Raw genomic sequence first — 26,616 nt, 5'->3', positions numbered from 1 at the left:
ACTTCCTGTCCTTCAGGACTGTAGGGAAGCAATTACTTGTTTCAGAGGTTATTTCTGTAATTAAAGTAAACTGACCTGACTTTCAAAAAAGGAATTTTTATTCAACTCCAGAAAACAGTCTTAAGTTAGATTTTGCCTTACGTAAACCCTGCAAAGCTACACTGTTATTTTAAAAACAATAACAGAATGACTCACATATGCACAGTGGCTATATAAGCACATCCAACCTTTAAGATTTCCCTCCTTGTATTTTGAACTATGTTGACGATGTCCGGATGGGATTTACAATGGCTCAAAGCTACTATTGTTCACACTACATTAAATCTACAATATATGCAATGAGATACCATAATATTTTCACTTGGAACTTCTATTAACTCACAACTTGACTGTATTTAATGAAATATGTAGTGCTCACAGAGTTGATTTATATGCATCACTATTTACAGTGCACGTTTATAAAAGAAGAAAAAGCACCCCAAGGAACTCACGGTTCTTTTGACTTTAACACCAAGTAAAAAGTGCCTGATTTGGTTTAGCTCGGCAATACCCCTGGAAGCCCCAGAATCTTACAGCTGGATTAAGGATGGCGACAGGAGCCACTGATGCAGCTGAAACAGCTAGCATAGGAAATGTACTACTGCTACCAATCTTGAGCCAAAACACTCCTGAATATTTTAAAACAAAAATCACAGTCCTATTTATGATTGTTGTGTATAAAAGTATATCGAAACACTAAAAAACCACATGCTGAAGACCTGGAAATCTCTTTTTGTCCATGTTGTTCTAAAAAAAAGTGGAGTGAAGGATTCATACACCCATGGGGAAATTACACAGGTTCTCTTGAACAGATAAACCTTTACTTCTGACAGAACTTCTGAATGTATTTAATTACACAAAGCATATGTTAGAATATAGAACAGTGTTTTGTAGTGGAAAAGGCATACAGAATCAGCCAAGCTGAAGCTGGTATATTGGTGCCTTTATAGCTATCTTACAAGCAATCTGTTAGTCAAAATAAAACCATCACTCTCTCCATTCCTTTACCAGCTAAACATTGGGTTAACTGAGTAATAATTTCTATAAAAACCAGCATAATTCTTATTCTTTTAGATAAGATGATCTGCATGCAGGTTATGGCAAAACCAAACTCTTCTCAAAGCAACGCCCTTTAGGCGGTAAAGAACATGGGGCACTAATTACTTCCAAGAAATTACTTTGTGCTGCACCTGCTGTCTAAGCGTGTTTGCAGTAACAAACTAGCAAACTGAGAAAAGACAAGAAGGGTATTCATCCACTAGTGCTAGGATTGTGTAAGCCTAAAAAATCTCTACATTTTAGTACTCTGTGTATGTATGCCAAGATCTCAACTGATGAGATATTTCATGACAATCTCTGTAAGAATGCTGTAATCTATTAATAGAAAAGAAAAACATAACAAAACCTGTGCATTCTTAACACTAGAGGCTATAAGCTGTGTTTTTCACATTCTCACTTGAAAGAGGTCTAATTTCCTTTCACCATCTAGAAAACTATGTTCCAAGAACTGAAGGGATCACTCACACTAAACCCAGTCCCCAGAAAACATATCCAGAAGACAAAAAATACGTCCCATGGAAAGGCATGGAAACAAGAGCACAGTGTAGTTAAATTCTCAGGAAGTGAATGACTGGATCTCCTTTTCCAAACTCCTCCCTACAACATCAATAGTCCTAGAAATTACCAAGTGGAACAAACCCCTGTAACACCACTCGGTGTACTTTTCAGCAGTTGGTCTTGCTTCCAGGCCTGCCATGCCTCATTAAGATAGTACAGTACTTTCTCTCTCCAAGACTGTTCTCGGGGACCATAGTATTCAAGATAAAAAGAGATATAGAGCTTTTATCACAAGACAGAACAGGATTGTGACATAGTGCCAAGATTTTAGTGTCTGAAAAAGCCATAGAAGAAAAAGTTTTTCAAGGCAGGTGAAGAGTAAAAACAAATCAGTTACAAAAGATAAACATAACTTCCCAATACTTAAAGAAATGGTAAACCACAACAATCTAATTCTCTGTGTGCTCATATGGGACACCTTATTTATGTAGGCTTTGCTAAGGGTTCCATTCTTTGCTTTGCAGTTTATCTTTCTGTGAAACTTTGAGATTTGAGTTTAATAGCTCTCCTACCTACACGAATCCTTAGATCAAGCACTTTTGTACTGTCCATAAATGGCTTAAACTTTTCTGCTTATTTCCATGATTCAGGACATCTGTTATCAATTGAAAACAAAGTGGCAGGCTGCCTCTAATGCTGCCACAACACAGAGTGTCTCAGAGTGCTCAAAGGCTCATTGGCATTGCAGGAGGACAGAAAGGGTAACAGCCTTCATTCCTTAATCACCAAGAGAAAAAAAGTGCAAAAGAAATTATGTTTTCTCTCAAGCTTTCACCTGAATTAAAAACTAATAGCAGAAGCTACCAAATTTGAAGTTAACCAAGATCTACAATTGCATTTATGAAAAGTCTAATGTTGCATTACAGTGAGAACTGTGGAGTTAAAAAACATATATTCTGGCTTTTCAATAAACTTTAGCCTTAAGACACACAGTTTATCTACACACTGTATTTCAGCTTTCCTACTGGATTCTGTGTGATTCACTTGGAGATTAACAGCACTTCCAAGGTCAGTTTATTTCCAGTTATTTAAATGTAATGTATATATTGTTCAGTAATTAGAAATGGATAATTTTTCACATTGCAGACTACACCAACTGAACTTTTTACAATTTACTTGTCAAAATCTGAGTGACCATATATAATTAAAATAAACGTATATACTCGTGTCATTTATGCTTGAAAATTAAAAAGGACAAAACAATGGTAATAGGATATTGTTGCATTCATTTTCACTGTGTGCCCTGAAAGACATTTTAAAGAAAAAAATCCAAGCCTATAGAAGAAAAAAAGTGACTTACACAGATGCACTTTTCAGCTTTGCCCCAAACAGTAAATCCTATGGACATGGAGTGCCCCCTGCGGGATTTTAGCTTATTTAATTTCACACAAAGTAATTACAGGAGATGCTTTGGTACCATTGCTGCAATCACATGATGTCCTGATATACCAAGTGGCCCATAAACCTCATAGTCCATTTCAATATGATGAAGAGTTTGCACTGGACCTAGAAAGCCATACTTTGCAGATGCAATTTTAACATATTACTGCCTTGTAGTACCAACACCAAATGCAAAGTGACTTCAAACTACAAAGACAACTGTTTACACATGTAGAACATACAGGTACTTCTGCAACTAGGAATCATTTCTCCTCTGGAGAGGTATTGTTAAACCACAGTCATAAACTATAATTTCTTTAATGACAATTAATACTAAAAAGTCTTTAATTTCCAAGAAGACAATTTCTGACGATACTTTTTTTATTTGTTTCTGTTCACCATGTGTGCACATAACCTGAAATATTTGGTTAAACTCTTTGCTGTGTTTGAAATTACTTCACTCCTCATTTTGGATCAACTGAAATTACTTTTCTGGCAAATAAGCTATGTGCCAATTAATCAGTTTCTTTAGGACTACTTTCAGTTTCAACCTCATACCTCTAGAGAATACTGCTTCACTGTTGAGGGGATGAACTTTTCAGAAGATAACAACATTAGCTCCCACTGACTTAATTTTCAGTTGTGAGTGTTCATTTGTGTATGTTTGTATTTTTCTCATCTGATAGCCAGAAAATGAACATGTGGACTTATCAACCATCTGCCAAATATTTTTAAGTGACTTGCATATAATGCAGGAAAACTGTAGCAGAGATAAGGATGAACAGTGTTCCTGCACAGCACGGTGTAGGTTGGCATCTTATTTTTAATAGTAGCCCTCATGTAGCTCTCAGCAGGCCTTCCAACTCTGAAATGAAATAAGGAAGGAATACAATAAACAGCTTCATTAAGCTACACAGGTCTGGTTCATCTTTGATCACCGCCAACACTCTGTATCAAACGAAACACTATCTGTGGGAGGTATTCATGTAATTAGAGACTACTGTGATATTCAAAAGACCACTCATGTGAAGTCACATAAGAAATCAAAAGACATTTTTTGACAGCTTGATTTTGAAACATAAGTTATGTTCTCTTATAACAATTCATTCATCTGTAGCAACCTTGATAATTTTTAAAGAAAAAAAGAGGATAGTAAATTATTCTCGGACAAGTAATAATCTTTCTGTTGTGTGCCAGCAGGATGAAGGATTCAACTCTGAAGCGCCAACTACATTATGTAAGTCTGCATCCCTTGAATTATAGGGCTAGCAACAATTGCAATTAGCAAGAGAAGGCATAATTCAGGCAAGGGCTGTTGGACAGTTTTCCAGGTCTGAAAGAACAGATTGAGAAATGCTCCAACTGGGACTTTTCAACCCCAAACCAGATGACTAGGAAGAACCTTCTGGTCCTTCTGACCATAACAAAAGGCATGCCTCATCCAAAAAAAAAAAAAAAAGTCTCTACATGCAGACACAGTGTCTGTTCCCCTTCCCTGTAAGTGCAGTGTCCGCTGCTACAGTTTTGGCAATTGCATGAGCTCAGATTAGACTGTTTGTGCTCGGTTATTTTCACACACTGCCAAAATTTGCTGACAACACCAGGAGAAAAAAATAGGAAAGGAAAACTGGTGATTTTCAACAGTTTATAACTCAGCTCAGTCTAAGCAGGTTTTTATGGGACAAAGAACAGAGATTTCTCTGTAGACAGCACTTTATTCCTGCCTAATTTAAAAGATTTGCTGTGAACGATGGAAACATTAGAACTTCTTAAAGAAAACATAACAAAACAAAAACCCTAGCAGTTCACTAGTATTTTTTTACAGTAGATCAAGTTTGGTGATATAAATAGAGAGACTATTATCTACCTCTCTCATAATTATTTACAAAAAAAGGGGTTTTTTTAAAGAAAATGAAAATATTAGACTTAAAGGAAGACGGCTTCAAAATACATAGTATTTCTTTAAGGAGTGAAATTTCTTCCTTGGAATAATTCACACTTGAGCTATTCTAGTGCCACAGTATTCCCTCAGGAGTGTGAAATGATCTTCTCAGGGTTACAGAGTCAGTAGTAAACATAAGTTCTACTCTAAGAAACAGTATTTTAAATATATGTTTTCACTAACATGATATCTAACAACTTCCTATTAAAACCCAGAGGTAACTTTCTGGAGTCCTCTTGTTGCTTTAACACTTTCTTTCAGTTTATATCTAGAATCTCCTAAAGCAGCATTTCCTAAGCTATTTTTCTTGTATGGTCCCCTGCCCCATTAACTGACTGCAGGGCCCAGGCTGTTAAAATTCCACCTCTATCAAATTTCAAATTTAATCAGTGCTGCTTTTAAGCACCTCAAAGTTTTCCCAGTGAAGCATATCCTAAAACCTGGGAAACAATATTGGTCTACTGTATCTCTGAACAGTATCTGTACAACAGCTATTGTTTTCTGTTAAGAATACCAAAACCAGCTAACTGCTTCACAAAATTGACCACTCATTCAATTACTGTTATTTCTGAGTTGAAATAGTAGGAAACATTTTAACAACACTAAAATCTTTTTGCAAAACTAGAAAACAGATGACAAGAGTGCTTTTCATAAAAAGCATAGGCTGGGAAAGTAGGGCAACAAAGAACATACTGGAGTTTCTGTATATAAATATATTTAATTGACTGGGAGTCCTCAGGAGAGATTTGTTTGCAACAAAGCCTCATGGTGAGGGTGAGTTTTTGAAGTTTGGATGCCTTTGGCAGCTTTATAGTACTTTAAGACAGACCAGCTATGACTAAATCATGCTCTGCTAGTTAACTATACAAACGTAATGTTTTTTCCATCTTTCTCTCTATGTGCTGACAGCATTACCATTCTCTCCGGTGTTCTTCCTTCTGAGGCACAATGGATCTACCAGTTTATGCAGTTCCTGATACTACATTTCAGTACAACAACTTTCCAACAATAACTTGCTCAGCTAAGAGAGGTAATCATTTAGAAGTGAGTAGTTATATTAAAGGCTCTAGAGCTACACAATTCCAAATACGTTTCAAGATACACTGTACACTACATGTATATTTTAATGAGAAGGTTTGGCAGAGCAGTTTGGCAGAAGTACTGCCAAGTGATTGGATATGGGATATATCTCCAGTTGCTTTGGATTCCCACATCGTCTTAAGAGCTATTCTTCCCATCCCCCAATACACCAATTCTCAAGGCAGTCAAATTTATAGCTCAATAAAATTTTTTATTAAAAATAAAGTGTGGCTTTTAAGTACTGCAGTCTTCCAACATCCTTATGCCAGGTCTAGATCGGACTGTTGTAGCTGAATACGAAGCTGGGGAGTCTTGGACCACTTTATACAGCACTCCTACGTTAGAGTTTCAAGATCTAAGCCATCTCTCTTTCCATTTTGTAACAGCTGGTTTTCTATCCTTTCATTTTTTTTTTAAAAAAAAGGAAAGAGACCAGCATAAAAAAGTTAAATAAATAAATAATGGTTCACAAAACCACAGTGGAGGAACCACTGCTGGTCCTGCCAATAAAAATGTTCCTTCTCTTCAGTGCTGGCTAAACAACTGAAAGTGTTTCTAATGAACTGCTGGCAGCACTATCCATCATTGCACTAAATAGAGTCATGTCTCCCTAAACTAAGGATAACTATTTATCTATAATGCATGGGCAGAAATTAGGAAGTATTTAAGCCTTAGAAGTCTAATTCCTCACTTCTCCCCACCTCCTCAAAGCTTGATTTTACTCAGGCTTCCATGTGTAAAGATGACGAGAGAAGTACGACTGATACAGAGAACTTCAAACTCTGTTCCAGTGCTAATGAATCATCTGTGTGAGTGTGAAAAATGCTTCAGCAGACCAGACATCTGCAGTTTGATTTCAGCATTACAAGCACCTGACATTATGTTTATCTTTTCCCTCTTCCTATTTTATAATTTGTTACACTGACTTGCATCTTAAAATAGGTTATAGGCTACTGAAAGCAAAATGGCACATTCATAAGACACACTAAATAACTGAGTCCCAATAACTGTCCAAGATCTTTGAAGATGCTATTGTGCAAGTAATAGTAGCCTGCTGCAAACAATCAGAAGGAAGAAAAGTTTTTGAGCTCTAACGAAAGTGTGAAAGTCATCTAGGTAACCCCTGGTTAGAAGTCACTTCTGAAGGCTTGACTGATTACATACATAGCTGCTTTCTACAAAGACATATTCATGTAATGGCTGTCTTTAGAACACCAGAGATCAGAGGAGAATTCAGAGATATCAATAAAACATGCCTACAACAATCAAAAGAAACGCTTACTTCATTTCCAGGACTTCTTCCAAATGTTTTCTTCTTTCAGCTCGTAGGTTGGTCAAATGGGTTTCCTTCTCAGCCAAAGACTGTTGTGTAGAGGACAATTTGGCTTTCATTGACTCCAGCTCCTGCTTAACCTTCTCCATGGCCATCATCAGCTCTTCTACCTAAAACATTTTTGGGGAAGACAGGAGGAGAAAAAAATAGTGGAATGTGATCAGCTGAACTTACTATATGTCACAACTAAATTGGAGCGTGAAGATGAATACATACTGTGTAACACTTCTGTAGACTGGAAGCATCATCTAGTGCTGTGGACAGTATGTCTACACTTGACTGAAGCAACGCTGCAGTCTGAATTAACACAGTCTGGTCACCGGAACATTACCATTACAATACCAAATTACACATCTTCAGCTCTTCAGTATTTTTTTTAGAAAATGTACCACAAAAAGGATGGCCTGTACATAATAAATCAGCCCACAGAAATAGTAGGTATTAAATGGACTACACTGATAATAGGCCAAAAGGATAAAAAACTTTCCCTGTAAATGATGCCTAAAGCAAAACTACACATGCACTTTATGAATGAAGGTAATGTTTCTGAAACAGTGAGAGGACTGCATTCTCATGAAGATACAAGTAAGGCTACTTCTCTCAAAATATCTGTTGAACAATGCTTCTAGGCATGTTTTGTGATTTAGCAACATAAAAGACATTCAAAGAGTTGCTGGTGGCAGACAAGTACAGCAGAACAATACTCATATCTTTGGCAAATGGGAAAGGTTCAGAATTATCATGATCATAAATTCTAACATAGATATTACACGGATGGACTATAGTCATATTTAATTTTGCACTTGGAGCAGGTTCTGTCTCAGTTAAAATTTAACACTAATAACACGCAAAACCACAATAAATGCTCAAGTGTAGCTACATGTAACACACAAAACCTTCTGGATATTCCTTTAATAACTTTATAATAATGCTTGATAGCACACATTACTTTCACTGACTTCTTCCATATAGATTTTCTCTATCACAACCAAGTGCTCAGAAACAATTTTATAACATGCTTCAAATGGAGAACCTTGGATGTTACTGTTGCACATAATCAAATATTTGTATAAACTTAGTATGACAATACAGCACTGCATTGCATTTATACCCTGCGTAACAATCAACTTGTGCTCCATCCTGGAAGTGAATTACTGAAATTACATTAAGCTTAATTTCTACTTACATGTTTTTACAAAGAGTTGGGCATATCACTTGCGATATAGATGCTGGAGGATAAAAGGTATGGAACATATCACCCCTGGCTTTAATGAATCCTGTACTCCTAAAGGCAGAGCTAATGACTCAGGACAAACACAGATAACAAGACTGGTTTTCATCCTCAGTCAGTGATGGAGCAAGAAACATTGCAACTCAGAATTGGCAGATTAATAAAAATCTAGCATAGACATTGTGCAGTGTTTACTGCAGAAAGCCTATCTACTTCCATTCAAATGCAGCTGACAACAGGCATTCTTCTTATGCCCAGCAAATTAAGAAAAATTTGAAACATGAAATTATCAAAAACTATTCAAAATGTACAGCAAAAAATTCATCCAGACAGAAGGAGAATTTCAGTGACACATAGCTTAAACTGGCTAGTATGCATATAATGACCAAACTTTTCATCTCTTAGTAGTGTTTAGTGTGCAAAACAAGATCAGAAACTGTCAATTTTTAAAACAAAGAGAAAACTCTGTAAAATGAAAGAGAGAACTATATCAGAAAAGAATGCAAAGAAAAACTGCATAAACAATGAATGCAAAAATACAACTAGGATGGAAACTGATGCCTAGAAAGAGAAAAATAGCAACATGCTGGGGAAGTGAAGGTGTACTAGTGTATCGGCTTCCAGTAAATCAGCTTCTACTTCCTTTGGGTGGATCAGAATTACCTACATAAACATTTTCCTTTAAACTGAGAAGAAAAGAGGCACACCAACTACAAAACCCTCTGCTTATAAGAGAAAACAATGTCAAATAAACAAGCCCCCAGCCAACTGCAACAATCAGAATGGCTTGCGTCAATCTGTCAGTTGCCAAGATAAAACAGTCTTTGAAGAAACATCTTTTCCATAATCACGTTTGAAAGATTTCTGACATCCTTCATTCCATTCCCAGTCGTCAAGATTTGTGATGCTAACACTGAAGGACTGGTTTGCTTGATGCAGCATAACAAATCCATGCTATTAAGAAGACACAACGAGGCTAGAGTGATATCTAGGCCAATGCTCCTAGTGTTAGGTGGCAAGATCTAACTCTGCAGGATTATTTTGTAGTAGTGGTTATTGCAGGTACTTAATCTTTTTCTTGTTGCTCTGTTTGCTAATTCTTTTAATTCTAAGGTTATATTCTGTATTTTTGCAGGTTTACAGAAAATCGAGATAATCATGTATTAGGAATGGCTGGAATGGAAGTGGCTTTTAGACTGTGCCAACAACTTAAGTTTACAGAACTGTCATTATGTTCCATCCTCTCCAGCAAGTACCATTTGTCACGTGATTTACTAAAGACAAAATTCAACAAAATAGTGATGACTATTCACAATAAAGACTTCACTGTTCAGATTAATCAAGTTATAAATATTCCATGGGACCATTTCAATTAAACTTCTACAAAACAAAACGTTTTATTTGGCAGCTTATGAATCTTAGTGCAGACCTGTCCCAGTAAGCAGTCCTGTGAGAAATGATACAGGAATATTCACTGGAAGCAAACTGCTTGCAAAGCAGATCTAATTTAGCCTATACAAAAACCTTGAAATCTACCCTTGTTTTTTTTTTTTTCCTGAGAGCAGCTAATTATACAATAAAGAAAAAACCCATAGTTCTTGGCACACTGAGACATTTTCAGAGACATGCTGTTGACATTTTCAATTTAACTGCAGGTAAGCGTTTGCCCTGTCAGTTATAACTAGAAAGTTTCAATTTCAGAAGGTATAAAAGAGTGCACTCTTGCTCCTCTTTTTTCTCTGCTCAAATGATAGTATATAAACCAGAGTATATCTTTGATTATCTATGATTTAACCATGATTCAGTTCTCTGTAGGCAGGTCTGAAAGGTCTTCATTTATTCTGAGCAGGATGGATCTGCAGAGAACTTAAATGGAGACTACTTTTTCATTGTTTTTAGGCCTTAAGTGACCTGACCAGGTGACAGCTTATCTTTCAGGAAGAACATGAACCTGAATGAAGTTTCCATTAGGGGAGAGATTTTCTGACAGACTGAAAAAATGATGTGAAAGAGGGCACCGTATGGGATTCATAGCAGCAGCAAAGGGAAATGTCAACATAGGACAAATTTTTACATAGTATTACATCTCCTTAGAAAGCATGAAAGCAAGGTGAAGAGAAAAGGCAATACAACAGGAGAAGTTTACCTACTATGTCAATGGCAGCCTGTAAAGAAATAGAAGAAATAATGTAATACTAAAAAATATTAAGCCCTTTTCAGAAGCCTATCTACCATCTTAACCTCCTTATTCTTACAAACTCTGATTTCAGGCTCCTCTGAAGCAACTGTAAATCAGAAAACAGGCTCTTGCACAGACATACAGTTACTACATTATCTCCAAGTATATGGTATTTCCAGTAAGCTCTTCTGGCCATTGGGTAATGTGAAGCCAGGGACTTCCAAAGAGCTTGGTCAAGTTCCCCAAAAGTCAGTAAAAAGACAGTAAAATTGGGAAAGGGACTGGATATGCAAAACAATAATGAAGCTGGGGATCCTACCAACCTCCATACTAGCTCCTGGAAAGATTACTGATGATCAGGATAGGCAAGCTCAAATTCCCACCTCTTATGTCAAAAGAACTTATGCACTACTGAAAATTTCTGAGACACAGTAGATATTTCAGGCCAGGAAGAAGTCTACATCAACTGATGTGGCTGGTATTGGTTACCTCTTAAAATCAGAGCCCAAAGATTCTGATGCCTGAGTCAATCCAGACAGACAGGCTAACTAAAGCAGTCTCAGGATATCCAAACATTTTACTGTGTTTAAATTACAATGTAGTGGCAGCTACCTTTTTCTTCCCATTATCAACTTCTTCCTCAGTGATGAATGACCACCTGAAGAGAATTTTTCTACCGCACAGAAAACTGAAAAAGGCCTCCAAAGCCCTCTCAGGAAGATAGTTCTGGAGCTTCATTTTCTGCTTACACATTCTCAGAGAAGAAGAGCAATTTTGAGTCACCATCCAAGCAACAAATACATCATGAATGCTGGTAACATGATGTAATTCACTACAGTGGCTCTGTGCAAATATAAATAGGCAATGGACAAAGTCATCAATATGGCAAAAAAGCAAAATGCTATGAAAAAACACTTGCAGGGTCAGAGGATCTATTCTGAAATTGTGACCTATGCAATCCACATTTATATGCTATGTGCATATAAATAACGAGGAAAAAGCTAAAGAACTACAGACACTGCAAAGGGAAACTGTTCAGTCTCAAGTGACAGGATATGAATGCACCCACAGTTCAAATGTATATGACTGGATTAAATAATATTTATTAAGGATAGCAAATCAGTAGTACACTGTATAAAAAATGTTTTACATTATTGTTAGATAAGGTTTTTCCCCACCTGTAGATTAACGATCTTTCCAGAAGAAACTGCATTTCTCTCTGTTACTTGTTTTTTTCATAGAATGGTTTGGGTTGGAAGGGACCTTTAAGTATCACTAGCTCAACCCTCCTGCATGTGCAGAGATGTATTTCATTTCATCAGGTTGCTCAAAGCCCCATCCAGCCTGACCTTGAACACTTGCAGTGATGAGGCATCCACTCTGGGTAACCTGTTCCAGTGCCTCAGCATGCTCACTGAAAGAATTTCTTCCTTATGTCTAGTCTAAACTTATCTCTCTTTCAGTTTAAAACTTTTGCCCCTTGTCCTGTTACCACAGGTCTTGGTAAAGTCTTTCTCTGTCTTTCTTATAAGTCCTCTTTATATATCGAAAGCTCACAATAATGCCTCTCCAGACACTTCTCCAGACTGAACAACTCAAATTCTCAGCCTTTCTTCATAGAAGAGGTGCTCCAGCCCTCTGATCACCTTTGTGTCCCTCTTCTGGACCCGGTCTAACAGGTCCATGTCTGTCTTGTGCTGGGGACCCCAGAGCTGGATGCAGTACCCTAGATGGGGTCTCACCGGAATGGAGTAGAGATGGAGAATCACCTCCCTCAACCTGCTGCACACACTTCTTTTTATGCAGCTCAGGATGTGGTTGGCGCTGCAAGCACACATTGTCAATTCACATCTGATTTTTCATTCACAAGTATCCCCAAGTCCTTCTCCACAGGACTGCTCTCAATCTATTCATCCCCCCGTCTGATATCAGGTATTGCGTTGAACCAGGCGCAGGACCTTGTACTTGGTCTTGTTGAACTTTTTGAGGCTTTTCACTGATTGAGCTAAAGTGTCAACCATTCAGATGGATGGTCTGAGGTATCTGTTAGTGTTGTTATTTTTCCTGCCTCATTCTTTTTTTTTTCCTTTTCATCAGCACAATAGTCTTGCATACCAGTCCATAATTGTCTCAAAGGTCATGACAAAGGGACTTGACTATTATACTAAGAACTCTACTCCTAAACTGGAGATACAGTACTTTGGTTGCAGCAATACATGGAAAACTTACAGCTTAATGTTTAACTACATGCCTGAAAACAGGACACATTTTTATGTTTCTGACTGAAGGAAAGGCATTATATTTCTGTCAATATACATACAGACACAGTGGGTTATGGGACAGATGTTTATATTCATTACTGTGTCTCAAAAGTTCCACGTAGTATAAAATTAGGAAATTTTAGAAAATACAGATATACCAACACAAGCAAGTAATTTTCCATGATCATTGTATAAATCAATCACTAGAGATCTTATTTTCAAAAACACCTCAGCAGGTTAACTTGTATATTTAAAATGATTGGCTTTCTAAACATAGATCTTTCTTGTATAAACAAGAAATTAGTATTACAAGACAAACTGTACTAGAAATTTTGCCCAAAATGAATTAAGCCAGCAAAACAAAGAGTCTTGCAATTACAAGTCAGTAATAAGAACACTACAAGGACTGAAAAAAGTAATTAACATTTCTCAAAGTGTCACTTACTCTCTCAGAGGACAGTCTCCTACTTTTCTACAGCTCTTGAGTTTTTAAGCTGTTTTTCATTTCACTGTGTACATTACTGAAATGATAAAGGGACTGCAAATTTCTGCACTATCTTTTACTTAGTTGAACTGATTAGACTGCAGGACAGAGAGAGGGAAAGGAAATAGACATGAAAAGAAAGACAAAGACAAGAGTTCTGGCTCCATGTAAACTTGTTTGGGTCCCAGAAAAATTTCCCAGAACAGATGTTAAGACATGGAAAAAGCACAGGCCAGACTTGAGACTTAAGTATGTAATTTAACTGCCTCAAGTAACATATTACAGGGGGAAAGCATTGAGTCTGACATAACTTGAATTGCCAGCAGGACCAGATGGTTTGCTTAAATCACAAGCTAATAAACCTTTACACAAAATAAGAGGGAAATGAATTATGGTTTCATCATAACCCCATTTTCGTTAAAGCAGTAGGGTGGCGTTAGGTACTCTTAAAGATTATATCCAAGACACTTAACTAAATTCTTGGCTATTCTGAATTAGTGGGAACAACTTTCAAATTCTTATAGACATTGGGAAAGCTGTTAGACACAGCTTTTTGAGAACTAAAAATATCAGAGAAAAATGAGAGAAATAAGCAAGCAGTAATAAGAAAAATATCTCTCCCCATAGTAAAATTAAAATGTCATTTCTGGTTTGTATGGTAAGGACAGACCTCAACTAGGAGAACAGCTGAAAGCTCTGCCACACTGATAACAGAAGGGTATAAAGCAGAATGGTTCTGCCCCACCACACTGGCTGGAGCTCTGGCATCAATTCAAGCCCCTTTAATTTATTACCATTGCCTAAGTATGCATAGGCCTGTAGGTGGACAGAGGAATGCCTCAGGGCTACTGTCTTCTCTACTATGACAATGTGACCACCACTAATCCTTTTGAAGCAGATACACAAGGGGTTAAGATCTTTGCCTTCATTTTTATTCCATAATTGTAGGCCTAAGAAGACACAGTAAGGTAAACAGATGTTCACTTAAACGAGAGCATTCTTCCCTGCACTATATATATTACCCTATATAACTGCTTCACTTGTTCTGTGTGGTCCCTGCTAATGAACGTTGCAATAAGATCCTATGCAGACAAATGAAAAACTTCTTTTCTTCACTAGTTGGAATTCTTTGGTTGAAGATCCTAACTAAAGACAGCCGGAAATACACACAACAGAATACTTGTCAACAATTAAAATGTTCCTATACATTACATTTGCCTCCATCTCAAACAGGATGCCAGATTTAGAGCACCTATTTTGCCAAGGTCAACTGTTGTAGAGTATTAAAGGATGGTGGCAGATTGCACATGAAGAACAGGACCTCTGTTTTGTTCACCATAGAGAGGGGAGTTAGTGTCACAGCTGTGAAAATGGCTGGTGGATTATCAATTCTCCAGAGAAAAGGAAGGATCTTCTGATAATCTGTAATTTACAGAAGTAATTTTAAGGATGAACTCTGTTTCTTTGCATTAGTATGTGACTTTCTTAAGCCTTTGTGCCTTTTGTTTTTTAGGTTGTTAGGATTCGGTACATTCAGCATCCCTGATAAAATACAGGGTTTTGGTGGCTTAACAGAACTGATGCTACTGTCCCATTCTTACATTATTAATGGGAAAGAGGAGAGGAGAAAGATAAAGAGAGAGAACAAAAGACTATAGTCTGAAAAGCTGCAGGATACTGTAGTTGAATGTAAATTTTCTTATCACTGAGAAAGTGAGATACTTAGACAACTGATGTCTCGTTTCCATGATTGGTGTCCTAACAAAAACTTTCATTATAAAAAAAGCATCTAATAAAGAAGAGGAGTTAACTCTGTATTGCTCCTTACTGTCTCCACTGATGGTTCCAGGCAATGAAAAGCACTAATATTAGACTGATCACATATCTGACATTACCACGTTACTCCTGCAGAACCTACAGAAATAGAAATACAGAAATCTTTGTCAAGGAGTATGTTACTTGAGTATCAATCAAGAGTGCTTTTTGCTCATACTCTGAGAGCACTAAGCTCTTGTATGAAGGAGAAGGAATCAAAATTCACAGATTTTTGGAAAAGAGAAAACTTCTGAGCCACCAGACTTCAGGACTAAGTCACACCTGTGTCCTGTTAGGATGTTTGGAGGCAGCTTTGACAGCTGTATCTCCTAAATGAGAGCCATAAACTATATAAATAAGCAACAGTCTACTGCTGGGACAAGAGCTCTTGAGAAGGAAGCAATAATTGTCTCTGCTTAACACATGCAAATATTTGAGTCAGGCCCGAAAAAGTAAGTGAAAAACTGAATTCTGATTTCTACTGAGGACAGAAACCTGTTGTAGCCTCTGGTATCTGAAGACTATAACAAGTTACAATTTTATTTCTGCATATCCCTCAAGTGGAACCATTACCCAATGAAATATTCTCTGTTGGGATTCAAGAGGACTTTCTGCGAGAGAATGAACATGTGAGCAATCCTGCGTGAGAACAAGACTGATAAGAGCCTCAGCCGAGCAAGAATGCGATAAGGATGTGACCCTGAATGAGGGGGGAGAAACTCGATGAGACAAACAACCCCCGGAAGAGGTTGGGACGGAAGAGGAAGTTCCACAAGGCAGGAAGCCTGGCAAGGCTGATGTGGCACTTTTTATCCAGTCATAAGAAGGTTTAAAGCGCGGGCTAAGTTAACTGTCCAATCTTGAGGACTTGTACTGCATGTTACTCACGTGTGCGGGAGAACATTATAAAAGGGCTTTCTTAGTTGTAATAAACGGGCATTGCCTGATCACATTGGTCGTGTGCGTGCTCAGCTCTCCCGCAATTCTCATTATGCTTTTTAACCCTTGCAACCATACCAAAGGAAGCTGTCCTGTTTTAGTTTACAGGAAACTGTCCTGTGTTTATATTCTGTGGCTAGCAATGACTCTCTCCAGCCCCTTGGGAACACAGCAGCAATCACTGCGGAGAACAATCTTGCAAAAATCTGGATTTTGTTCACCTTTTAAGTATCTCTGCAGAGGTAGAGAGACTAGAATACAGCACATTTAGCATGTTCTACAGTTTTGCACCCACTCATTTAGAAAAATTTGTTGCATCAAAACAAAATTCTCTAGAACTATGGTTGATTCATGATACTCCAGTCACAACTCTAAACATGGACATCTTCAAAATAACTTGACCTTTCTTTGGGTACATCCACTCTGATTGCTGATAAGGTAGCAGTAGCTATTAGGCCAAAGGAAGCCTTTCAGCTCAGACTAATGGCCCAAGGATTTCAGCAGCTTTTAGAAGTGTTCTGTAGACCATGCTGATTTCCATTTTACTGTATTTTAGACAGTTTCAGGTTAACTAGGATATGTTACCATGGCAGACAGTTTAGACATAACTGAATAATATTCAAAGTAAATATTTAATGCTGTGCTACATAGCATAGCATAGATTGTAGATTTATATAGCATAGATTGATTTTCCAAAGAGAAAAATTCTGGGGATGATGTATTAACTCACTACAAGTAGTGAAAAAATGGTATGTTAATTCCACATACAACTTTAACACTCTTTTCCCAAAAGACATTAAGGATCATGAACATAAATACATGAAAGCACACGTGCTGCCACATGCAGGTTGAACATGTGATTAACCGAAGAAGTACAGTCTCATTGGCAAGCTCAGGGAAGTTTCCACCTCTAATAACTTGTGGAAAGAAATATTTTGCATTGTGGTTAACAGAAAGCAAATAGCAGAACCTAACCACAATAACTAAAAAGTAATCCCACTGTATTGAGCCAGCTGAACTCAGGCTGAAATTCAGTGAAGGGTTTGAAGGAATCTGATGGTAAATAGCATTACAGCAAAGTCCAGAAGCTTTTATGTGAGTAGAAAACTGTTTCAAATAGAAAAGGCATCCTCAACTTAATGAACCTGGTTTGTCACTCTTCTGTGTTTTTCTAAATAGGAGAATGGTCTGGAAAGGAATACAATGTACTTTCTTGCACTTCATAGATTTTTTTGAAAAACAGATTATGCCATAAAAAGAGTATATGTTTTTAAATTTATGAAACTAATGTACAAGTCTAAGAACTTTTCTAATGCTCTAATCTACATATTATTGTACCACACTTGCATCTAAGATCACAGTTAAAGAACACAACCAGAAAATGGAAAAGAAATTCCAATCAAAAAAAAGTATAGGACAGGCTTTAAACAAATATTAACACAAGTATTTGCTTGAGTCCTTACAATTTCAAGCAAAGCATTAATGTAACCAAATCTGCAAGACTGATTTTCTGTTGAGCCACAACAAATAAAATACTGTCTAGAGGTAGGTATTTGAGAAAGTAATTTAACAGGTAGAGAGATGCCAAGACAGGGCTTTGTCTGGAATACTTGACTATAATAAAAGGCATAATATGAAATAAGTATTTATCCACTAAACAATAAAAAGGGATAAAAATCCAGACAAAATTGTTTTAAAATCAGCATTTGCACCTGATTTCTGTATAAAAGTTTCCATCAGTATTTCTAATTTCATTAAATGAAAAGGTGACTTATATGGAGAAATGCTCAATGTATATTTTGAACAGAGTAATTATCCTTTCAGTGTCCCCAATTCTTCTAAAAGTCATCAAATTTTGCCCACTTTGCAACCTTAAATGATTGCAACAAATTAAACAAAGTCACCATCCCTGGAGGTATTTAAAAGATGTATAGATGTGGTGCTTGACTTGGCAGTGCTAGGTTAATGGTTGGACTTGATGTTAAAGGTCTATTCCAACCTAAATGATTCTATGATTCTAAAAGATTTAGCAGTTTTTTTCCCCTATAATATTAGAAAAATATCTCTCTCTCAAAGTCTTTGGGCATCATTTTTTATTAATCTTTTTTTTTCACCTATTCATTCTTCTCTATTGGAGGCAAAAAAATCTCCCAAGCCCCCAACCTGGCACAGCTGAACACATCTAAGACAGAAAAGAGTAAAAATTCCACTTTACACCTCTTAGAAGGTCCTTACTGAATACAGAACAAATTACATATCAAAGCACCCTTCCCATTTAAGGAGTGTGACTCACAGAATCACAGAAACATCTAGGTCGGAATGGACCCTGGAGATCATCTAGTCCAACCGTTCGCCTAGCACAGTTCCCACCTACAGCATATCCTTAAGCTCTAAATCGACCCTACTCTTGAACACCTCCAGGGATGGGGACTCCACCACCTCCCTGGGCAGCCCATTCCAATGCCTAACAACCCGTTCTGGAAAGAAATGCTTCCTAATATCTAGTCTGAACTTTCCCTGGCGCAACTTGAGGCCATTCCTTCTTGTCCTGTCGCTTTCTGCTAGGCTAAAGAGGCTCAAACCCAGCTCTCTGCAGCTTCCTTTCAGGTAGCTGTAGAGGGTGATGAGGTCTCCCCTCAGCCTCCTCTTCTCCAGACTGAACAATCCCAGTTCCCTCAGCCGCTCCTCATAGGACATGTGTTCCAGACCCTGCACCAGCTTTGTAGCCCTTCTCTGGACATGTTCGAGTAACTCAATGTCCTTTTTGTAGTGAGGGGCCCAAAACTGAACACAGGAATCGAGGTGCGGCCTCACCAGTGCTGAGTACAGGGGTCAGATCCCTTCCCTGTCCCTGCTGGCCACGCTATTGCTGACACAAGCCAGGATGCCATTGGCCTTCTTGGTCACCTGGGCACACTGCTGGCTCATATTCAGCCGGCTGTCAATCAACACTCCCAGGTCCCTCTCTGACTGGCAGCTCTCCAGCCACTCCTCCCCAAGCCTGTAGCGCAATACAATCTGACTCAATACAAATCTGTGTATAACATAATCCATTTAAATACCTGGGGAGAAATAGTAACTTTAGGGAGAAGCAGTGCTTCTAAAAACGTCTGCAAATGTATTCACTGACAAGGAAAGCGGCACAGTCAACTTTACCTAGCCAAAATACTTCCTCTATCCAAAGGAAAAGAATCAGACAAAAGAATGGAAAAAACATATCTCCTGAAAAACAATGGCAAGACTATATTTCAGGCTGACAACTGACTTTAAAAATTTATATCATAAAGAAACTTAAATAGAAGTTTTAAGCACAGATTTTTTTATTTTATTACATTAAATACACAAATTATTTTGTACGTGTACATAAGATGAATTTGGCAGACTTTTCAAGAAAGGAGCTTTGCAGAAAATATGCAAGGAATGTAAACTGCTTACAAAAATCAGTGGGAAGCAATGATGCTCCAGCACCTTCACCCCCAAACCACAGCTTGGATTACTGCCTTGATCTCCAATCACTTGGTTTATTAAACTTCTCATTAGGAGATACAGAAGAAGAGACAAAACCATACATTAAAAGCAAACTGCCAAGCATCTGTTATAGAGCAGTCAGAATGCTGTCATTTCTACAGTATTCAGAAAACACCTATAGGTAAGTGGTTCATGAGAAATTCCACTTTATATTTTCCATTTACAGGGACCTGTAGGAATTAACTTAGTGTCAGAATTTGTGCTGTGAAATAATTCCAACTCTCAACATATTCTAGAAAATATTTTAGATCTATTTCAGTAACAGAATGCTCAGCAAAAAAGGTATGTGTTTTAATTAATTTTGAATTTTTAGAAGGTACTTGATAGGGTAGAGTCCAATACATAATAATTCTGTTGTAAATGTAGTTTCTATACTTACAAGAAAATTTAGTCTAAGGAATATATATTAGAAAGTTAAAACGGGACCAGAATGGTGATCTGATGGAAGTGCAAATGAGAGGTATCATTCAAAACCTGGCTAGAACTTCTGTACAGTTACAGGTAAGAGAGAAAAGGCTCTTGGAGGCTGTACTTTAAATTGAAACCTATGCAGACCTTGTACTTACAATAGGAAAATCCTGGTGAACAGGAGATGGTGAAAAAGGAGAGAACTGTGAAGAAGTTCTAGTTGAGTTATTAATCTATTTCATATCTATTTTTCTTTAATAAACAGATATGAATTTTGAAGTAGGCATATGTGATAGATAATTTCAGGAGTCTTGTTATCAACGTATTTTTACATGTAATATTTATTACCCCAAAGAATATTAAATCCTGTTGAAATAAATTATACAGACAGCAGGGGAAAGGAATTAGCATAAGAAAATACATTTAAACAATACATTACTATTACAATATTCACTCTTCTATTTTTTTTTCAAAAAGCAAAGCAGAGTAACCTGGCATGTGTAGTATAAAAAGAAAAAAGTTTGTGAACATAGATATAGCTATTTATAGGTCTACACACTTAACCTAATTTAAAATTTCCCACCGAGAACCATAACTTCAAAAAAAGTTGATGGAAGGTGCCAAGATCAGACTGCTAACTCAGAAATTCCAGTTTAAGTAACTACTTAAGGAAGAAAGGAATGAACAGGTAATGGCCAGTATTTCAAGTGTTTATTTCCCTTCACATTTTAGGGTAAGGGGTTAGATGTTATCTGATACTATACGGAGAGTTCATTTAAGCAGGAGTTGATATTCATGAGATAAAAGAGCTGCACTGTTATCGGCAGAAATACTATTTCTAAAACCTACTGGTTTTCAAATTTAAAGGAAATGAAATAAGATAAATATATGTTGCAATTAGGCAGTGTACCATCTCACTCATAGAAACAGTAGCCTATTGTAAAGGCCAAAGTAACAGTTTCTGTAAAAATATTTTTAGTAATACTACTAGGCAATTCCTGCCTCCGCTTCTCAGTCCTACCTCTACAGTTCAATGATTCCCTCCGATGTTGCTCAAGTTCTGCATGGGGATCCATGAAGCAGATCAGTGAATTAGTTTACATGAAAAAATTTCTCCAAAAAACAAGGTAATTCTTACCATGAATTAGGTCACTGCTCCACTTCAAACCATGGCCCCAGAAAGACCCAAGCTAGGAAAACTGAAAGGATGTGCACTGAAGTATGGGGATGAAAGTGAGCAAAGAGAGGTAGGGCATAAAGACCTTGGGTCAGCACACATTTGTGAACTATGACTATCAATAATGAAGGCTCAAAATGCAAGTAATTCTAACACTGTGCTCCTTGAGCCATGAATCTGACACTAATTACTGACTGACACTGAATCACAGAATCTGAATTTCTGTTTCACTTTATTCCACCAAAAGAGCCTTATTCTTTCTTGAAGATTGTGACACATTTCCAGCATTGTCCTGGAAATAGTGCAAATTATGACTAAGTTGACATAGAAGATAACCTCCTGTCTCCCACTGCAGAAGAAGGGATGGTAAGATGCACCAAGACAGGGCATTTTTTCAAAGATGGTCTCCAGCAGTTCTTCCTAGGGAAATAAAACTACCATTGTATTTTTGAACATGGAAAAACTTTTTTTTTTTTTTCTGAGGAACGGATGAATAGCTTTTTTAAAGCAAACTCAGCTTTGGTTAATTCAGAAAAAGTGCCTGGATCCATATTTGTTATAGCCTTCTCCAATACAAAGAACTTTATAATAGAAGTGTTTATCTGAGAAATCCTTCCTTCAGCCTTATAGAGAGTACTTAAAAAGAAGTCTCCATACACCTTCTGACTTTCCACCTAGAGGGTTGAATTAGTGGGATTGGCCACAGTAATACATAACCCCACAGCTGTATGGAATTTACAATAATATTTATGTACAGGATTCAGCAGATGCACCAACAAAACCAGGTGAATATGTTAGAAAGAAAGAACTTGAAAGCTCTTCAAGTCTTTACATCTATGCAAGACTCCCTCATCTGCTTTCTGTATGGCAGGGTTTCTGTTATACAGAACAATAAGGTTAATAAAACTACACCAAATTCAATGGGTGCACTGCTTCCAGGAGGAAATGCCTGATTCTATTTTTGTGATAGATGAAAGAAAGAACAGGTCTAAGGTCCTGAAATAAGCATTTTCCCTATTTTACTGACATCAACTTCAGTCAGCTGGAGACATCTTGAATATATAGTGTATTAACACAGTTAACCCACTGTCACAGTTAATACACACTGCCAGGGTATTTTCAAACACTGGATTAAAGAGAGCAAGATTTTAATCTGAAACAGGTATCTGAGAGCGATGAAATCCTGAGTAGCTTCATGGACACTGCAATTCAAACCTGAAGCCTGCAAAACAGCAGGAAACCATACCTCATGAGATGATGGAGGGTAGGAATACAAAACACAGGGCTACAAAAACAACATTAAATATTGGGGCAGAGGTACACACAAATGAGATGTCCTCATACCTTGAACCACTTAAAGCCAATATGGTTGACCTCATGCACTGATTCATTAAACAGCTTCAGACAGGCAGTGAAGTGGCAGAATGGTAGAAAACAAGATAAACAGAAGGAAAGAAAAAGCATGCAATTAAAAGCAAATTGTAATCAGTTTGGACAACATCAACATTTTTAAAATCACATTTATCACTCATACTTGGTCTAAGGATGATTCTAACCTATTATTGATTGTAAAACCCAAACAATTTTAATATTGTATAGAAAACAGAGCTTTGCATTTTAAAACTCTAAAGCTATCTAAGGGTGTCTTTCACACTTCTACAAAAAACCTCCAGAGAACATAATAAAGAGAGCATTCTTTTAAAATAACTGAAGACATATGAACTGAAAAACATTTGAAGGAAAGTCTCCTCCTCACCTTGGAAAAACAGCTACTTGCCATCACTGTATTACTTGACTATTTAAAATAAAATTCTATTGGACAAAATGGGGCATAGCAGCTCTCCCAGTGCTGACTGAAACAAGACACTCCAGTTGCTTTTCCTTCGTGCTGTTCTGCTGGCCATATTTAAAAACCTATAATTGGTCAGAGCCAGCAGTTTAGTTCTTCTATTGGAGTAAGACACTGCTGTCAGTCAGTGATGGTATAGCCACTGACTTTTCCCTCTCCTGATCCTGCTGCTTTCAATCCACTACTCCTCCTTACTTCTGTATACGCTACTACATCCAAATTAATTTATTTTTATGATACTGTTGACCACCACATTCCACTGATCTTTTCACTCAAATCTTACTCGTCTTGGCTTTCTTCCTCTCTTCTTAATCTCTCTCACTGATCCTTATGACTTATTGACCCTCAAGCTGCACATTTCCCTGCCTTGCCTCATCCTTCAGATTGTACACTCAATTCCAACTCTCCGTTCACCAGCTATTTCCTTTTTTCACCAAGCTCTGACTATCTGATCTCATTGTGTGCCTCTCATCAGGCTTTGCTGGTGAAATCTTTTGAAAAGCCTCCTTTCTGACAAACCTGAAATTTGTGCATATTCACAAAGCACTATTCTATTTCCATATTCTCGTTTTAGGATGCCTCGTGTGTAAATAAAACTTCACTCCTATGGCAACAGTTCTCTATTTTACTAACCCAGATTTATCTCTTCTCCTCTCCATAATAAACCTGCTACTAACAGCTCACAGTGGTGAAATGTCTATGAGGAATTCACGCTCAACATGCTAAAAAAGTCCTCCTTTCCATTCTGTGACTGAAATCTTCCTCACTACTTCTTTTCTTTTAATCTAGGACAGAACTTTCATATTTTTGTTAATCTTGGTAGTATCTTTGACTCAAACCTCCTTTAAAAAGTTATTTTAAAAAACTTGCAGAATTTTATGGAATATCTCTACTACAAGACTTTTCTGACTGCGCCTATATAATTGAAGTTCTTTGGTAGGATTTCTTCTGTGTCTGGATCTATGCAAAAATGTTTCTTGTGCAGGTTGTGCCCATTCATGCAGTCATCTCCTTGCCTGCAGCTTTGATCACATTAATGCTACTAGCATGCCTCTTTGCTAGTGAATCAAATGTAAGCTACTCATCCTTTGCAAACTGTACACCACCCACTTTTCAATACTGAGATGACCTGTGATCATCCTCTAATACAGGCCTACATTATGCATGCATAAAATTTGTATATGTTCATCTTTGTGCTTACTTCCCTAACTTCAGATACTTCTAAACCCTACAAAATTAACACACTCAATCTCCTTCAAAACCTTCCCTCAAAAAATTCACTAAGCTTTATGCATCTTGTTGTGTGTTTTGAGCACAGACATAACAAAAGGGTGAGTCCTACGGACTTCCAGGTGCTCAAGGAATATAAAAATGGTCACTTTCTCTTGTACAAAGAAATTTAAACATTATGACATCAAAGGCATCAAATCACATACTAATTTGTTTACTTTTGAGTCGGCACAGAACCCGCTCCTTTGTGAGATATATATTTTCCTTTCAAGATCTAACCTTTGATGTGGTATTCACTACCTAGTTAACATTTCTATTTCATGCATTTTTTTAAAGGCTACAAGAAGTCTGGAAAGAAGGCATTCTTGAAAGTAAATTCCATAACATTGCCTAGGATCTTAGGATACAGCAACCAGAATTATCCTCAATACATCTATCAGCAAACACCTGAGCTTGACTCTAGCCTAAAGTAAAACAGTTCCTGAAAACTTGGATTATTACTAAGATATCTGTAACTTGTTTTTTGTTAAAGAATGTGACATAAGAATACAAGTTTGGAAAAACTAATTTTAAAGTGCACTTTGTCAGAACATCTTTATTTAAATAACAAAGAGAAGGAGATCACTCCATTGCAATGCAACTGACCAAATGCTCCTGTTTGCTAATTACGGTCAAGTAAGGAACAGTGAAAAACATGGAAGAGGCTCATAAAAAGAACAGTAGGAATGACAAGTTCAGCTTCTGCTTCAAAAGCTTTATCAAGATCTCATGGAATTTTATTCACTACTCGCAGTATGTTTTCTTGATTACTTATGCGAGTTAAAATCAGGCACATACATGATTCTTCAGTGTATCTCATCAGTGGCACAGAATCAATTCATGTGTGTGTATGCTTGGCTCAAGCCAAGGGATCTGTCTGTATCCAGTTGTATTGCAAATCCAAAAAGACTGTGGTCCATAAACACAACTACACTAATAAAAATTATTGTCTTTACATTCAGTGAATAACACAGTGAACCTAAGTATGCTTAGACACAGAAAGATAGCTTTGACAGGCAAGACAGATCAGAAGAATTACTACTTAAAATAATATTTTGACTCAGGATACCTTATATTTCTTCTTAATTTCAAGAAAACCTTACCTATGAATACAACTTATGAAGGTTTTGCAGACTTTAAAAGTTTTTACCTAATGTTGGAACAGAGATACAGGATCATCAAACAAAACCAGCTGCGTTTCACAGTAAAGCAGGGAAAATAGTACTTTACTGTCTAGTTACTTTCCTAAGAGGACTACCAGTGACTTTATAAGATTGCAGACCTGTTTCTCAGCATTGATCCTGGCTGACTCCTCTTGTGCTAGCACCATTTCCCGCTCTGCAGTTATCTGAACACTTTCTCTGAGTGCCTCTTCCAATTCTTCAATCCGATCATCCTTTTTACGTAGATTGTCCTGGAAAATGATGGGAGACTAGGTGAAGATGACTTGTTTGGAACTACAGCCTTTTAATCAACCAAGTTTTACGCCAAACAAAATGTGTTTCTCCCTCCCAAGGTGCAACTGCAGGCAAATTATCTTCACACAAAGGAAGGAAAGATGAAGTGATGCAAGAGTAGGAGGAAGAATATAGAAAGAGAAGAAGGCTAGCAAAGTAGGGCCGCAAAGCAAGAGTGCTTGCCCTCTGTGTTTGACATACGACAGCCCTGTCAGATTATACAACATAGCAAAGCAAGGGTTGTTGGTAAATAAAGATTAGTAAGCAGTTCCAAAGAAGCACAGAAGCCAGAATTGGTGGGAAGGTAGCAGGCATTCAGCATTGCCCATTTGTTCACACATTCACTAGCAGGCGTGGTAAGAAGGGAAACACATCACTGCAGTTGTGAATTTGTCATTTCCATGTTAAGGGGGAGAAAAGCAAACATTAACCAAACAGTTTTCCATTGTTCAGATAAAGTCTTTAAGGAAGTTTTTCATCAAAAATTCTAGGAATTATGAAGAGTTCATCTGGGCTGTCTGAATCTCAGATATTCAAGTATCAAGACTCCCTTAAAATTTATTCTTTGATCTTCACAGTTGCAAGTTCAAATGTCCCACATATATTCAAAGACCACTGAAGAAAACCA

General features: G+C 37.3%; 1 protein-coding gene across 15 annotated transcripts in view; it reads right to left on the bottom strand.

Moving 5' to 3' along the window:
- ERC1 (ELKS/RAB6-interacting/CAST family member 1) overlaps window positions 1-26,616 on the bottom strand; it is a 298,605-nt gene that overhangs the window by 98,398 nt on the left and 173,591 nt on the right. For 6 of the 15 annotated variants that reach the window (XM_074902123.1, XM_074902125.1, XM_074902126.1 and 3 more), the window contains 3 exons: window positions 25,814-25,945; window positions 22,758-22,811; window positions 7,341-7,501 (listed from right to left, as the gene is read on the bottom strand). In XM_074902123.1, coding sequence (XP_074758224.1) covers window positions 7,341-7,501; window positions 22,758-22,811; window positions 25,814-25,945 — 347 coding nt within the window. The remainder of the gene's footprint in view (window positions 1-7,340; window positions 7,502-22,757; window positions 22,812-25,813; window positions 25,946-26,616) is intronic. The other 9 variants (XM_074902127.1, XM_074902129.1, XM_074902130.1 and 6 more) reach the window with 2 other exon arrangements.

The sequence above is a fragment of the Athene noctua genome, chromosome 3 (genome assembly GCF_965140245.1).
Source record: "Athene noctua chromosome 3, bAthNoc1.hap1.1, whole genome shotgun sequence".
Lineage (NCBI taxonomy): Eukaryota > Metazoa > Chordata > Aves > Strigiformes > Strigidae > Athene > Athene noctua.
Note: the sequence above shows the minus strand (reverse complement) of the source record. Positions and strands in the feature narration are given on the sequence as shown.